This window comes from Phycodurus eques, chromosome 3, assembly GCF_024500275.1.
Source record: "Phycodurus eques isolate BA_2022a chromosome 3, UOR_Pequ_1.1, whole genome shotgun sequence".
NCBI lineage: Eukaryota > Metazoa > Chordata > Actinopteri > Syngnathiformes > Syngnathidae > Phycodurus > Phycodurus eques.
This window is the reverse complement of record NC_084527.1, coordinates 33,378,519-33,395,003: the sequence shown is the minus strand read 5'-3', so window position 1 is coordinate 33,395,003 and position 16,485 is coordinate 33,378,519. Positions and strand designations below refer to the sequence as shown.

The following is a 16,485-nucleotide window of genomic DNA, read 5'->3' as shown; positions in this document are numbered from 1 at the left end:
TTTGCATAGTAGAGTTTCAAGTTGCACTTACGGATGTAGCGCCGAACTGTATTTACTGACATTGGTTTTCTGAAGTGTTCCTGAGCCCACGTGGTGATCTCCTTTACACTTCGATGTCGGTTTTTAATGCAGTGCCGCCTGAGGGATCGAAGGTCACGGGCATTCAATGTTGGTTTTCGGCCTTGCCGCTTCCATGCAGTGACTTCTCCAGATTCTCTGAACCTTTTGATGATATTATGGACCGGAGATGATGAAATCCCTAAATTCCTTGCAATTGTACGTTGAGGAACATTGTCCTTCAACTGTTCGACTATTTTCTCACGCACTTGTTCACAAAGAGGTGAACCACGCCCCTTGTGAATGACTGAGCAATTCAGGGAAGCTCCTTTTCTCCTCAATCATGGTACCCACCTGTTCCCAATGAGCGTGCTCACCTGTGGGATGTTCCAAACACGTGTTGGATGAGCATTCCTCAACTTTCTCCGTCTTTATTGCCACCTTTCCCAGCTTTTTTGGAACATGTTGCAGCCATAAAATTCTAAGTTAATGATTATTTGCTAAAAACAATAAAGTTAATCAGTTTTAACATTAAATATCTTCCCTTTGTAGTGTATTCCATTAAATATTGGTTGCAAATCATTGTATTCTGTTTTATTTGTTTAACACAATGTCCCAACTTCATTGGAAGTGGGGTTGTAGATTGATTTGTATCTTACTCTGATTTTCATGGATAGATTATGTGATAGATGTGCATAATGTCCCTAATGCAGGAACAGAACATCTGCTTGCATTGGGCAGCTTTATCGGGGTGTGCTGATGTCACACAGGCTCTGTTGGATGCACAGTGTGACCAAAATGCTGTGAATGTTCACGGAGACCTGCCAATTCATGTGGCTGCCAGAGAAAACCATCTGGAGTGTGTGACGTGAGTATACTTACTTTATAGCTTTATTTGGGTATGTACAGTGCTGTGAAAAAGTATTGGCCTCCTTCTCAAATTCTTATATTTTTGCATAGCTTCCCCACTTTAATTTTTAAGGTCAAACAAATGTAAATCAGACATATATATATATATATAACCCACGTGAACTTAAAATGCTATTTTTAACTGATTTCACTTAAGGTAAAACTCAACGTCACCCGGCCCTGTGTGAAAAAGTAATTACCCCCATTGTTAAATCATGAAATAATCACAATTTTCACACCTAAGCCTGATTACCTCCAGACCCGTTCAATCAAGAAATTACTTCAGCAGAATCTGTCCCGACAAAATCCAGTCGGAAAAAAAGATCCACGATCCAAAGAAATCGTTGAGAAATAAAGTAATTGACATCAGTCTGAAAAGGGTTACAAAAGCCATTTCTGAAGCTTTAGGATTCCAGTGAGCCACAGGGAGAGCCACAGGGAGAGCCATTAGCCAAAACATGGAACAGTGGTGAACCTTCCCAGGAGTGGTCGGCATACAAAGAGAACAGCAATGACTCATCCAGGAGGCCACAAAGGAACTTGGGACAACTTCTAAAGAACTGCAGGCCTCCCTTTGCCTCAGTTAAGGTCACAGTTCATGACACAACAAGAAGGAAGAGACTGGGCAAAAATGGCACCCATGGCAGAGTTCCAAGGCGAAAACTACTGCTGACCAAAAACAACATAGAGGCTAGTGTTACTCTTGCAAAAAAAAAAAAAAAAACATCTGAATGATTCTCAAGACTTTTAGGAGAATATTCTATGGACTGACGAGATGAACGTTAAGCTTTTTTGGAATGTGTTTGTCTTACATCTGGTGAAAATGTGGCACAGCATTTAAAAAAAACAACATCATACCAACGGTCAAACATGGTGGAGGTAGTGTGATGGTCTTGGGCTGCTTTGCTCCTTCAGCACTTGAACAACTTATTGTGATTAATGGAACCATGAGTTCTGCTCTGGAACAGAAAATCCTGAAGGAGAATGTTCAGCCATCACTTTGTGACTTCAAACTGAAGCGCACTTGGATTATGCAGCAGGATAACGATACAAAACACACCGGCATGTCAACTTCTGAATTCCTTAAAAAACAAAATGTTTTGGCTTGGCCTAGTCAAAGTCCAGACTTGAGTCCGATTGAAATGCACTGGCCGTTCATGCTCGAAAACCCTCCATATTTGCTGAATTAAAATAATTCTGCGAGGAGGAGTGGGTCAAATATCTCCACAGAGATGTGAACGACTCATTGCCAGTTCTAGAAAAAGCTTGATTTCAGTTGTTGCTGCTGAGGATGGCCCAACCAGTTATTAGGTTTAGGGGGCCATTACATTTTCCACACAGGGACAGGTTAACTTTGACCAGTTTCTTTTCCTTCATAAATGAAATCACCATTTCAAAAGAGCATTTTATGTTCACTTGGGTTATATTTGTCTGATATTTGCATGTATTTGATTATCTTAATCAAAGTGGGGAAACTATACAAAAATATATTAATTTGAGGGGCACTGTTTTCCCCAAACTGGACCTGACATTTAGGTTAAGCGGGAAATAATTATGTGAGGACTGTATTGGAAGTTATTTGTATTTAGGAAATACAACAACTTCCTCTCAGGTGAATGCAACAAAGAGGAGCCAACTCATTTTGGTATTGGATTGATATTTTCACACAGGCATTTTGTGCATTACAGATTGAAAGCATCAAAATCTGTATCGTTCTTAGATTCCAGTTTCATTTGCAGGTTGTTTTTGTGTAATGGAGTTAACCTGAATCAGAAGAACAGGGAAGGACAAACCGCTTTAGACTGTTGCATTAAGGGCTCAAAGGTATGGGTGGCCCTTCACGCAAGCAAAAAGCTGATTGATACAAGGAGGAACTGGGATTGTCTTGGCGAGCAGGTGCTCATAAGGTAGGTAGATGTGTGTGCATGTGGAAATGAAAAAAAAAAATGATGATATGACCTTGATTGTATTTTGACTCTGCAGTCAAATGGTTCACAAAATCCACACGGTTTTTGTGGTCCCAGTTTTCGGTTGAGATAATGGGAGTCATCACACACCTGCCACCGTGGAAGGTGCTTCTTCCGTCCCGCTTCTCCTCACTAGAGTCACGGGTGTGCTGGAGCCTATCCCAGCTATCTTTGGCCGAGAGGTGGGGTACACCCTGAACGGGTCGCCACCCAGTCGCAGGGCATATATGAACAACCAACCATTCACACTCACACCTACGGGCAATTTAGAGTCTTCAATAAACCTACCATGCATGATTTTTGGGATGTGGGAGGAAAGTGGAGTACCCGGAGAAAACCCACGCAGGCACGGGTGAACATGCAAACTCCATACAGGTGAGGCCGGATTTGAACCCGGGTCCTCAGAACTGTGAGGCAGATGTGCTAAGCAGTCATCCCCATGACAAACATGATTATGCACTTGCTGGGGAAGTCCTATTTCGCAAGCACAAAGTTCAAACATTTCTTGTAGTGGTGAGAGGTGTGTTTTCACACATCTCAGGCAGCATGATGTTGATTAGCCACCATTTCCGAAGTGTTTTTAAGCAAATTGTTCGAACTGCTCCACTGCTTAGTGGCCAAATAATAAAAATAACGAAGCTGTTGAACTCTGGATGAGTTAAAACAATAGCAGTTCATCTTAGGTAGCCAGATATCCATCTATTTTCTACCGCTTACCCGCAGTCGGGTCGCGGGGGCAGTAGCTTTAGCAGGGACGCCCAGACTTCCCTCTCCCCAGCCACTTCATCCAGCTCTTTCGGTGGGATCCCGAGGCGTTCCCAGGCAAGTCGAGCGACGTGGTCTCTCTAGCGTGTCCTGGGTCGTCCTCGAGGTCTCCTCCCGGTGGGACGTGCCCGGAACACCTCACCGGGGAGGCGTCCGGGAGGCATCCGAATCAGATGCCCCAGCCACCTCATCTGGCTCCTCTCGATGCGGAGGAGCAGCGGCTCTACTCTGAGATCCTCCCGGATGACCGAGCTTCTCGCCCTATCTCTGAGGGAGAGCCCGGACCCCCTGCGGAGGAAACTCATTTCGGCCGCTTGTATCCGGGATCTTGTTCTTTCGGTCCCGACCCACAGCTCGTGACCGTAGGTGAGGGTAGGAACGTAGATCGACCGGTAAATTGAGAGCTTCGCCTTTCGGCTAACTAGCTGAAACAAAAATGTCAGTTCAGCCCTACCTCAAAAAGTACAGAAAGCACATGGGTTACAAACATTTTTAAAAGATGCGGCCGGTTGGCAGAAGAAGAAGATGGGTGTGACCTCTCTGCCATTATTACAGGTCTGCTTTTAAATGGGGCTGAGCCTCTGATGCCACCAATCGGGAGCCGATGTCCGTCCACCAACCAACCCAGATTCTCATAAATTCTCATAAATTTTGATCTGAAACGGCTATTTTCTCTCTCTCTTTCTGTTAAAGTACACTGTAAACCCCCGCAATTCACGGGGGTTTGGGGCCAAGCCCTGCCACGAATAGCGAGTAATTGACCCCCTCCCCTAAAAATGTATTGTTAGGTATATATTAGATTGTTTAAACCCGAAATACACCACAAACTATGAGCTCAAAACACTCCACTATCATTTCAAATTCAGGATAGTTCAATTGTTTTTTCTAAAGCAAGCCATTGTGCGTGTGTGTGCTTCTGCATCGCCTTCACAACCTGCAAAAATACCAACTGTCAAGCAATAAGACCTCCATTGTTTGTTAGTTTGAACCTTTTAATTGCCACTCAGCAGAGGGAAAAAAAAAACCCCACATTCATGCAGAAAAGACTGTAACTTGTGTTAACAACCCAGGCTTAAACTCAACAACATACAGAGGTCTCTCAATGAAGACGTATCGCTTCAACATACAGTACTTCATTGGCACCAATTACTGCTTTCCTCTTAGCAAGGGCATTGGCGCCGTCTTGCGCCAATTTATGGCATGACAGAAAGATCACAAAAATAGACCAAGAGCTTCTTTTTTCAGCTGAGGCGAGGTTCCACAGAGAAGGATGTGAATTGCTGAATAGCACATTGTGATTAGGCGGGAGTTAACAGTATTCACCATAAAATGTACTTGTACACTGTTCATTTGTAAGTGGATGTAAAATAAAAATTAGCCAGTGATCAAATAAATATGTGAATTATATGCATAATTTACCAAATGTACCGTTTTTGTTTGGCTGAAGTTGTGGAGTTTCCATTCGGATGCAGATTAAATGTGAATAGTATCACATGTATTTTCTTAATGATATAACCTGTAACCTGCTTAACTTTTTGTCTCTGTTAGGGACATTTCTCGTGGGTATGAGGCAGTTCCAATAAACTGCGTGAATGCTGTTGACAACGAGCCATATCCTGGAAACTTTAAATACATACCAGACAACTGTGTCACTTCCCCAGTGAACATTGACAAGGACATAACTCACCTTCAGGTAAGAGTTCAGCACTAAATAATCCGAAACAGAATCCTCTTTATTTGCCAAGTATGTCCAAAAAAACACACAAGGAATTTGTCTCCGGGAGTTGGAGCCACTCGAGTACGACGACAGACAGTCAATTGACAGAGAACACTTTGGAGACATAAAGACATCGACAGAAAACAGTCACTGAGCAATAAAGGGTTGCTAGTTATCTGTAATGCCGGTATATTTTATTATTTTTTTTTTTTTTTGACAATTGTGCAAAAGATGCAGAGTCCTCTAACACTTAGAGCAGTTCGAATGACTAATATTGCAGTAGTCCGGTGCAATGACCATTGTGCAAAGGGCGCCGAGACTTCAAGCGAGTAGCGCGATAATCTGGGACAATGTTGATTGTGCAAATGTTGCAGATACTCCTCAGTCAGTGTGCAAATGGAGCAGATGCTACTCTGGCATGAGTGGCCAGTATCGGTCAACAACAACAGATATGCAAATAGTGCAGCGTGGCGAGACTACTACAGTGAGTGCACGAGTAATACATAATTGGCCCTACAGAAATGTGACAATGAACTCAAGTCAAAAAATTGCCAGCATGTTTTAATGGAATTGTAGGTCAGGTGTTTAAGAAGTTGATCGCAAGAGGGAAGAAGCTGTTGGAATGTCTACTAGTTCTAGTTTGCATTGATCAGTAGCGCCCACCTGAGGGAAGGAGCCGGAAGAGCCGGTGACCGGGGTGCGGAGGTTCCGAGAGGATTTTGCACGCTCTTGTCTTAGCTCTGGCAGCGTGCAAGTCCTCAAGCGTGGGTAGGGGGGTACCGACAATCCTTTCAGCCGTTTTGATTGTCCGTTGCAGTCGGAGTTTGCCCTTTTTTGTAGCAGCACCAAACCAGACTGTGATGGAAGAACACAGGACTGATTCGATGACCGCTGTGTAGAACTGCCTCAGCAGCTCCCGTGGCAGGCCGTGCTTTCTCAGAAGCCGCAGGAAGTACATCCTCTGCTGGGCCTTTTTGAGGACGGAGTTGATGTTGGTCGCCCACTTCAGGACCTGAGAGATTGTAATTCCCAGGAACTTGAAGGTCTCGACGGTTGACACAAGGCAGCTGGACAACGTGAGGGGCAGCTGTGGCGAAGGATGCCTCCTGAAGTCCACGAACATCTCTACAGTCTTGAGCGTGTTCGGCTCCAGGTTGTGTCGGCCGCACCACAAGCTCCAGCCGCTCCGCTTCCTGTCGATATGCAGACTCGTCACCGTCCTTGATGAGACCGATGACAGTGGTGTCATCTGCAAAGTTGAGGAGTTTGACAGACGGGTGCGCTAAGGTGCAGTCGTTCGTGTAGAGAGAGAAGAGCAGCGGAGAGAGGACACAACCTTGAGGCGCCCCAGTGCTGATGCTGCGTGTGGGTGAGGTGGCCTCCCCCATGCTCACCTGCTGTGTCCTGCCCGTCAGGAAGCTGTAAATCCACTGGCAGATGGCAGGTGAGACGCTGAGCTGGAGAAGCTTGGATGAAAGGAGTTTAGGGATGATGGTGTTGAACACTGAGCTGAAGTCCACGAACAGGATCCTCGCGTAGGTCCCTGCACTGTCGAGGTGTTCAAGGATGAAGTGCAGTCCCTTCATGATGATGATGGGACTGCAATTGGTTGTTGTTGTTGCCTCAATTGGTTGTTTTGAGATGGAGACGCCATACACATTAATTAACATGCTGCTGTTGCAGAATTTATATACAGACTATATCGAAACAGTTGCGAGTAAATTCTGACACAAATCATCTCGGCAATCCAGATTGAAAATTTTACTTAATACGTAATATTCTGCGCAGAATGTACGCGACTTGTGACAATATTTTGAACCATTACGTTTTTTCTTTATCATTATGGGTTATTTGGGGGGCATGTTCACGTGACATACCATATTTGTTTGGATATTTGTGCCGAATGGTGCAACTCATGGTAATGCCTGATCTATGGTCAGAGTGATGGAATCGTGGATGCAAGCAAAGTCCCTTATTCTCAGATCACCCATGAGACGAAGGAAACAAACATACAATTACATTGTTTCTATTGTTCATATAATAGCTCTTTAATTGTTTCATTTAGCACTGCAGTTGCACAGATGACTGCTCATCCAGCACCTGCACCTGTGGTCAGCTCAGTCTGCAATGTTGGTATGATAGTGTAAGTATGACACGTAAAAGGTTTCCTCGGTTTTATAGTGTACATCCTTCTGCGATTATATCAACAGTAGCAATTATTAAAAGAAAAAAAAACTAACTTCTGTGTATATGCAGGAGGGCCGCCTGTTGCCGGACTTTTGTCAACAGGATCCACCAGTGCTTTTCGAGTGTAACCATGCCTGCTCATGCTGGAGGACGTGCAAGAATCGAGTTGTTCAAAATGGATTGAGGTAAGACTGTCTAAAATGCTTTCTAGCAATTGGCTTGTGGAGGGGAAGGTATTGACGGTCGTTTGCCAACGTTGAATTTTGAGAACTGTTTTTCAAGATCTGTAGCGTATATGTTCCAAGGTATACTTTTATTGTCAATTCAAAAACATATACAGAGGATTGAAATTACGGTACTCAAGGGCCTGCGGCGCGACAAAAGACAGTACCAAAAATATCAAAATAAAAATCTAAATAAATAAAGCTATAGTATATACAGAATAAAAAGTATGACTTAAATGTGCAAATATCATAGAACAGGTGACGTGTGCAACATAGTCAAGGTTAGAGTGCCAAGCCACATAAGACGTATATAAATTAGATGACAAAATCAACCAATGCTGCTAAAGTGAATGATGCGACCCTGACTCGTGTGTGTGTGTGTGTGTGTGTGTGGACGCACATGTATTGATGTGTGTGTGTTCATGTGCATGTTTGTGAGGTGTCAGAATTCAGGAGGGCAGAGAACAGAAAAGGTAGAGGGGGCAGAGCGCGCAGAGAGTTCAGATTCCTGGCAGCCTGAATAAAACTGTCTTTGAGTCAGCTAGTCCTGGCCCGCAGACTATGCAGTTTCCTCCCTGATTGCAGCAGACTGAAGAGGCTGTGTGACGGATTGGTGGCATCCCCCGCTATGCGGCGGGTTTTGCGGGTGAGGCGGGTGCTGTAAATGTCCTGCATGGAGGGATGAGAGGTTGCAATGATCTTCTCGGCTGCCCTCACTATGCGATGAAGAGTCTTGCGGCAGGGTGCGGTGCATGCTCAAAGCACTTCATCAGGATGGGAGCGAATGCTACCGGACTGTAGTCATTGAGGCAGAAGGTAGATAACGACTTCGGGACCGGATGATGGTGGTGGCTTTGAAGCACGTGGGGATAACACCCTGACTCAAGGAGGTGTTAAAGATGTCTGTGAAGACATCTGTGAGTTCAACTGTACAGTCCCTCAGAACTCGACCAGGTTTGTTTTCTGGGTTAGGTGTGTTTTAGGTGTGTTGATCCTGTCGAGAGATATTTTCACGTTGTGAGTGTCAGCACTTAGTCACCAGAAGGGGTTGGAGTCTTGTGTACAGGGGTGCTGTTGTGTGCCTCAAAGCGAGCAAAGAAGTCATTTAGCTGGGAGGTGGAGCTGTCACAGTTCTGTGGTGAGAGTTTATAGTCCGCAATGGTCTGAATACCGTGCCACAGACTCCTGGTGTAACTGCTGTCACTGAAGCGGAGGACGATCTTACTGGAGTACTCCCTCTTGGCCTCCCTGATGCCACGGAACAGATTGGCCCTGGCTGTCCTCAGGCCCTCCTCATCCCCAGATCCACGGGTGCCGAGGGGGTTGTCATTTCCCCTTGTTGGAAAGTCAATGTTTGAGTAGAGTTTTGGAAACAAAACCTTGGAGTCAGCATTGTTGAAGTCCCCAGCTAGGATGAGGAAAGCATCTGGGTGGGCCGTCAGCTGTTCATTATGATGGTATAGCTCATTTAGCGTGTCACTCCTGTTATTGCTGGAGATTGGAGGAATATAGACAGCCACAAGCAATATGGCAGTGAATTCCCTCGGTAAATAAAATGGCCGGCACTTCAGAGCCATGCATACTTGATCGACGCGAAAACTTTGAAGCCTTGGATCAATGAGCCGGTTCGATGCCTTTTGCCGGTGCGTGATCAAAGCATGAACTCGCGCAATCTGCTCGTTGCATCGCAACCGCCAACACACAGACAGCGGTGGATACGCACACTGATGAGCACTTTTAACAGAACCAGAGTAAAAGTGATTAGAAATGTCCTTTTCACTGTTAGAACATTAGTCAACTTATTAGCAATTTCACAATTTAAGTTCATTAATTCTCTTCCGATTTTCCGAGGTCAGATCGCGGGGGCAGCAGTTTAAGCAGAGAAGCACAGAGTTCCCTAATCCCAGGCATCCAGTTCTTCTGGGAGGATCCCGAGGCGTTCCCAGGCCAGCTTGGAGACATAGTCTCTCCAGCATGTCCTGGTAAATAGCCAGTGTAAATAGTGTAAAAAGCCAGACAAAACGCTTTTGTAGATTTCAAAATGTATTCCGCTGCTACCATCATGAGTTACATCATCAATAAAGACTAGTGAGCCCGTTCCAGAAGCAGCCATGCAAGCCCAAGCAATGACATTACCTCCACCATGCTTCACAGATGAGCTTGTGTGTTATGTGCTTGTGGATCATAAGCAGATCCTTTCTTTCTGCATACTTTGGCCTTTCCATCACTTCGGTAGAGGTTAATCTTGGTCTCATCAGTCCAGAAAACTTTTCCAAAACCTTTGTGGCTCATATCTGTATGACTTTGCAAAATCAAATCTGACCTTCTGATTATTTTTTTCTGATGAGTGGTTTGGATCTTGTCGTATGGCGTGTATATTTCTTCTCTCAAAGTCTTCTTCGAACAGTGGATTGTGATACCATCCCCCCTGCTCTGTGGAGGTTGGCAAACTATTTTGTCTGGCAATTTAAAGAAAAATGCATGCAAACTATTCGAGAGAAGCTTCATCATGCAACAAGACAATGACCCAAAACGCACAACAAAGGACTTCATCAGGGGGGAAAAAAGTGGACTGGAAAAGTCAATCACCGGACCTTAACCCAATAGAGCATGCATTTTACCGCCTGAAGGGAGAACCCCCCAGAAACAAACAAGAACTGCAGTAAAGGCCTGGAAAAGCATTTCAAATAAAAAATGCAACAGTCTGGTGAAGTCAATGGGTTGCAGGCTTGATGCAGTAATTGCAAGTAAGGGTTATGCCACCAAATATTAAATGTTATTCACTTTGTTAATTTAATCGTCTGTTCCAATACCTTTGCTCACTTGAAAAGTGGGTGAATTCAAACAAAAGGTGCTCGGTCCTGAGTTGTTGAACACATCTAGATGTAAATACCATGAAATGAAAGCTGGAATTCTGAACATTTGTTTCATATTCATCTTTTGATCGGAAACGCAAATGTCTTCTATATACAACAAAAACAAAGGAATTTACCTTGCCGTTCCAATTCCTTTGGAAGGGACTGTGTCTCACACGGCGGCTGACATAAGTACAGTCGGCAATAAAGTATTTAGTCAGCCACCAATTGTGCAAGTTCTCCCACTTAAAAAGATGAGAGAGTCCTGTAATTTTCATCATGGGTATACTTGCTACTGATGGGTGACAAAATGAGAAGAAAAAAAATCCAGAAAATCACAGTTTGATTTTTAATGAATTTGTTAGCAAATTATGGTGAAAAATAAGTATTTGGTCACCTACAAACAAGCAAGATTTCTGGCTCTCACAGACCTCTAACTTCTTTAAGAGGCTCCTCTGTCTGTATTAATGGCACCTGCTTGAACTCGTTATCAGTATAAAAGAGACCTGTCCACAGCCTCAAGCAGTCAAACTCCACGATGGCCAAGACCAAAGAGCTGTCAAAGGACACCAGGAACAAAATTGTAGACCTGCACCAGGCCGGGAAGACTGAATCTTCAATAGGTATGCAGTTTGGTGTGACGAAATGATGTGTGGGAGGAATTATTAGGAAACGGAAGACAAACAAGACCACTGATGATCTCCGTCGATCTGGGGCTCCACGCAAGATCTCACCCCGTGGGGTCATAATGATCACAAGAACGGTGAGCAAAAATCCAAGAATCATACGGGGGGACCTCGTGAATGACCTGCAGAGAGCTGGGACCAAAGTAACAAAAGCTACCATCAGTAACACACGTCCAGTACACGTCCAGGCCTGTCTGAAGTTAGCTAGAAAGCATTTGGATGACCCAGAAGAGGATTGTGAGACTGTCATATGGTCAGATGAAACCAAATAGAACCTTTTGGGAAAAACTCAACTTGTCGTGTTTGGAGGAGAAAGAATGCTGAGTTGCAGCCAAAGAACACCATACCTACTGTGAAACATGGGGGTGGAAACATCATGCTGTGGGGCTGTTTTTCTTCAAAAGGACCAGGACGACTGATCCGTGTAAAGGAACGAATGAATGGGGCCACGTGGTGTGAGATTTTGAGTTAAAACCTCCTTCCACCAGCAAGGGCATTGAAGATGAAATGTGGCTGGGTCTCTCAGCATGACAATGATCCCAAACACACCGCCCGGGCAACGAAGGAGTGGCTTCGTAAGAAGCATTTCAAGGTCCTGGAGTGGCCCAGGCAGTCTCCAGATCTCAACCCCATAGAAATTCTTTGGAGGGAGTTGAAAATCTGTGTTGCCCAGCGACAGCCCCAAAACATCACTGCTCTAGAGGAGATCTGCATGAAGAATGGGTCAAAATACCAGCAACAGTGTGTGAAAACCTTGTGAAGACTTATAGAAAACGTTTGACCTCTGTCATTGCCAACAAAGGGCATATAACAAAGTATTGAGATGAACTTTTGTTTTGAGGTATACCTATGATGAAAATTCCAGGCCTCTCTCATACTTTTAAGTGGGAGAACTTGCACAATTGGTGGCTGACTATATACTTTATTGCCACACTGTGTGTGTGTGTGTGTGTGTGTGTGTATATATATATATATATATATATATATATATATATATATATATATATATATATATATATATATAAAAACATGATCTTTTTTCTACGTTCTTTGTATGTATGGATTACTTGGGTCGTTCCCAACATCTGGTGAAATTTTCAGGTCAATAGCACCTTTGGAAGTATGTTTAGTGAGAAAAATGGTGACATGTTAAATACTTATTTCATCCGCTGTACATGTGTATATTTATTTTTTTCATTAGGTTTCATATCACAGTCGACACATCACGACCATCAATGTGAAAGATTGCACCCGCATTCATGTCACAAAAACTGAGATGCTCATTCCGTGGTGTGATGTTTCTCACATGATACATTTTGACCCCCTTAAACATGAATTCATTGTGCTCGTGAGAGGAGCTCAGAGCATGCATGTAATAGAAGTGAGAGTTATATTGTCCTTATTGGATATCTAATAAAATGCCTCCTGTCGTGGAATAATACAGTATGAACTTAAGAATCATTTTCAGTGGGTTTTGCATGTGACTGCTCCCTGATAATGTTGAATTAAAAATGGTTGAATGATGAAATTATGTGACTTTTTTGTTCCTAGGATCCGACTCCAGCTCTTCAGAACCGAGAAAATGGGCTGGGGAGTGAGAGTCATGCAGGATGTCTCTCAAGGGACATTTCTTTGCGAGTGAGGAAAATCTTTCAAAATTACCACAATGAATGTGGTGTCCTAATTTTTAAAATGCATATAAAGTGCCCTTTCCAATTTTTCTAGGTACGTCGGTGAGCTCATCACTGACACAGAAGCCAATAAAAGAGAGAATGACTCTTTCCTCTTTACACTTGACAATAAGGTAGGTTGACAATGGTTCCACTTTCCAACTACACAATTTTGTCATACCATGAGTACCCCCTGACTCATAGGCAGGCATGTGTACACACAGAGATTAGAGGGGGCTTGGGTCCCTGCTCTTTTTCCAGGGTTGAGTTTTTTTTTGTTTTTTTTTTACATAAATAAGTTTCTCTCTTACAGATACAGCACTGCTTTGATGCAACTTCACTGTCAAATAAATATAAATAATAAAATGGGATACCAAATACAGCCCCAATTCCAATGAAGTTGGGACGTTGTGTTAAACATAAATAAAAACAGAACACAATGATTTGCAAATCATGTTCAACCTATATTTAATTGACTACACTACAAAGACAATATAGTTAATGTTTAAACTGATAAACTTTATTGTTTTTAGCAAATAATCATGAACTTAGAATTTTATAGCTGCAACACGTTCCAAAAAAGCTGGGACAGGGTCGTGTTTACCACTGTGTTACATCACCTTTTCTTTTCACAACATTCAATAAATGTTTGGGAACTGAGGACACGAATTGTTGAAGGTGGAATTCTTTCCCATTCTTGCTTGATGTACAGCTGCAGCTGTTCAATAGTCCGGGGTCTCCGTTGTCGTATTTTACGCTTCATAATGCGGCACACATTTTCAATGGGAGACAGGTCTGGACTGCAGGCAGGCCAGTCTAGTACCCACACTCTTTTACGACGAAGCCACGCTGTTGTAACACGTGCAGAATGTGGTTTGGGATTGTCTTGCTGAAATAAGCAGCGGCGTCAATGAAAAAGACATTGCTTGGATGGCAGCATATGTTTCCAAAACCTGTATGTAACTTTCAGCATTAATGGTGCCTTCACAGATGTGTGAGTTACCCATGCCATTGGCACTAACACAGCCCCATACCATCACAGATACTGGCTTTTGAACCTTGCGTCCATAACAGTCCGGATGGTTCTTTTCCTCTTTGGCCCAGAGGACGCGACGTCCAAAATTTCCCGAAACAATTTGAAATGTGGACTCATTGGACCAGACAACACTTTTCCACTTTGCATCAGTCCATCTTAGATCAGCTTAGGCCTAGAGAAGCCGGCGCCGTTTCTGGGTGTTGTTGATAAATGGCTTTTTACTGACATTGGTTTTCTGAAGTGTTCTTGAGCCCATGTGGTGATATCCTTTTTACATTGATGTCGGTTTTTGATGCAGTGCCGCCTGAGGGATGGAAGGTCACGGGCATTCAATGTTGGTTTTCGGCCTTGGCGCTTACATGCAGTAATTTCTCCAGATTCTCTGAACCTTTTGATGATATGGACCGTAGATGATGAAATCCCCAAAATTCCTTGCAATTATACATTGAGGAACATTGTCCTTACGCTGTTCGACTATTTTCTCATGTACTTTCTCACAAAGAGGTGAACCTCGCCCCATCTTTGCTTGTGAATGACTGAGCAATTCAGGGAAGCTCCTTTTCTACCCAATCATGGCACCCACCTGTTCCCAATGAGCCTGCTCACCTGTGGGATGTTCCAAACACGTGTTTGATGAGCATTCCTCAACTTTCTCAGTCTTTTTTGCCACCTGTCCCAGCTTTTTTGGAACGTGCTGCAGCCATAAGATTCTAAGTTAATGATTAGTTGCTAAAAACAAGAAAGTTTATCAGTTTGAAGATGAAATATCAGAATCATCTTTATTTGCCAAGTATGTCCAAAAAACACACAAGGAATTTGTCTCCGGTAGTTGGAGCCGCTGTAGTACGACAACAGTCAGTCAATTGACAGAGAACACTTTTGAGACATAAAGACATTGACAAAAAAAAACATCATTGAGCAGTCAAGGGTTGCTAGTTATCTGGTAATGCCGGTACATTATTATTATTTGTTTACAATTGTGCAAAAAGATGCAGAGTCCTCTCGCACTTAGAGCAGTTCGAATGACTAATATTGCAATAGTCCGGTGCAATGACCATCGTGCAAAGAGCACCGAGACTTCAAGGAGTGTATGCGGTTTAAAGTGACGAGTAGCGCGATCATCTGGGACAATGTTGATTGTGCCAATGTTGCAGATACGCCTCAGTCAGTGTGCAAATGGATCAGATGCTACTCTGGCATGAGTGGCCAGTATTGGTCAACAACAACAGATATGCAAATAGTGCAGCGTGGCGAGACTACTACAGTGAGTGCACGAGTAATACATAATTGGCCCCACAGAAATGTGACAACGAACTCAAGCCAAAAAATTGCCAGCGTGTTGTAATGGAATTGTAGGTTAGCTGTTTAAGAAGTTGATCGCAAGAGGGAAGAAGCTGTTGGAATGTCTGCTAGTTCTAGTTTGCATTGATCGGTAATATCTTGTCTTTGTAATGTATTCAATTAAATATAGGTTGCACATGATTTGCAAATCATTGTATTCTGTTTTGATTAGTTTAACACAGCGTCACAACTTCATTGGAATTAGTGTTGTAGATGGTTGGGAGATGATGCTCAATGTGCTATATATATATATATATATATATATATATATATATATATATATATATATATATATATATATATATATATATATATATATTATATATTGTGCACATATATAGTTCTGCTATATATTTGCAAATCATGTTCAACCTATATTTAAATCATGTTCAACCTATATTTAATTTAATACACTACAAAGACAAGATATTTAATGTTCAAACTGATAAACTTTGTTTTTAGCAAATAATCATTAACTTGGAATTTTATGGCTGCAACACTTTCCAAAAAAAGCTGGCACAGGTGGCAAAAAAGATTGAGAAAGTTGAGGAATGCTCATCAAACACCTGTTTGGAACATCCCACAGGTGAACAGGCTCATTGGGAACAGGTGGGTACCATTATTGGGTAGAAAAGGAGCTTCCCAGAATTGCTCAGTCATTCACAAGCAAAGATGGGGCGAGGTGTTCACCTCTTTGTGAGCAAATGCATGAGAAAATAGTCGAACAGTTTAAGGACAATGTTCCTCATCGTACAATTGCAAGGAATTTAGGTATTTAATCATCTACGGTCCATAATATCTATGCAAAGCAAAAGCCATTTATCAACAACACCCAGAAACGGTGCCGGCTTCTCTGGCCCCCGAGCTCATCTAAGATGGACTGATGCAAAGTGGAAACGTGTTCTGTGTTCCCACAAGTCCACATTTCAAATAGTTTTATGAAATTGTGGACGTCGTGTCCTCCGGGCCAAAGAGGAAAAGAACCATCCGGACTGTTATGGACGCAAAGTTCAAAAGCCATCATCTATGATGGTATAGGGCTGTGTTAGTGCCAATGGCATGGGTAACTTA

The 16,485-nt window shown here is 43.1% G+C and overlaps 1 protein-coding gene across 8 annotated transcripts in view; it reads left to right on the top strand.

The window, feature by feature from the left end:
- ehmt1a (euchromatic histone-lysine N-methyltransferase 1a) overlaps positions 1-16,485 on the top strand; it is a 40,402-nt gene that overhangs the window by 21,345 nt on the left and 2,572 nt on the right. For 7 of the 8 annotated variants that reach the window (XM_061673163.1, XM_061673160.1, XM_061673162.1 and 4 more), the window contains 7 exons: positions 771-925; positions 2,706-2,873; positions 5,247-5,391; positions 7,481-7,558; positions 7,672-7,787; positions 12,919-13,005; positions 13,093-13,175. In XM_061673163.1, the coding sequence (XP_061529147.1) occupies positions 771-925; positions 2,706-2,873; positions 5,247-5,391; positions 7,481-7,558; positions 7,672-7,787; positions 12,919-13,005; positions 13,093-13,175 (832 nt within the window). The remainder of the gene's footprint in view (positions 1-770; positions 926-2,705; positions 2,874-5,246; positions 5,392-7,480; positions 7,559-7,671; positions 7,788-12,918; positions 13,006-13,092; positions 13,176-16,485) is intronic. The other variant, XM_061673161.1, reaches the window with a different exon arrangement.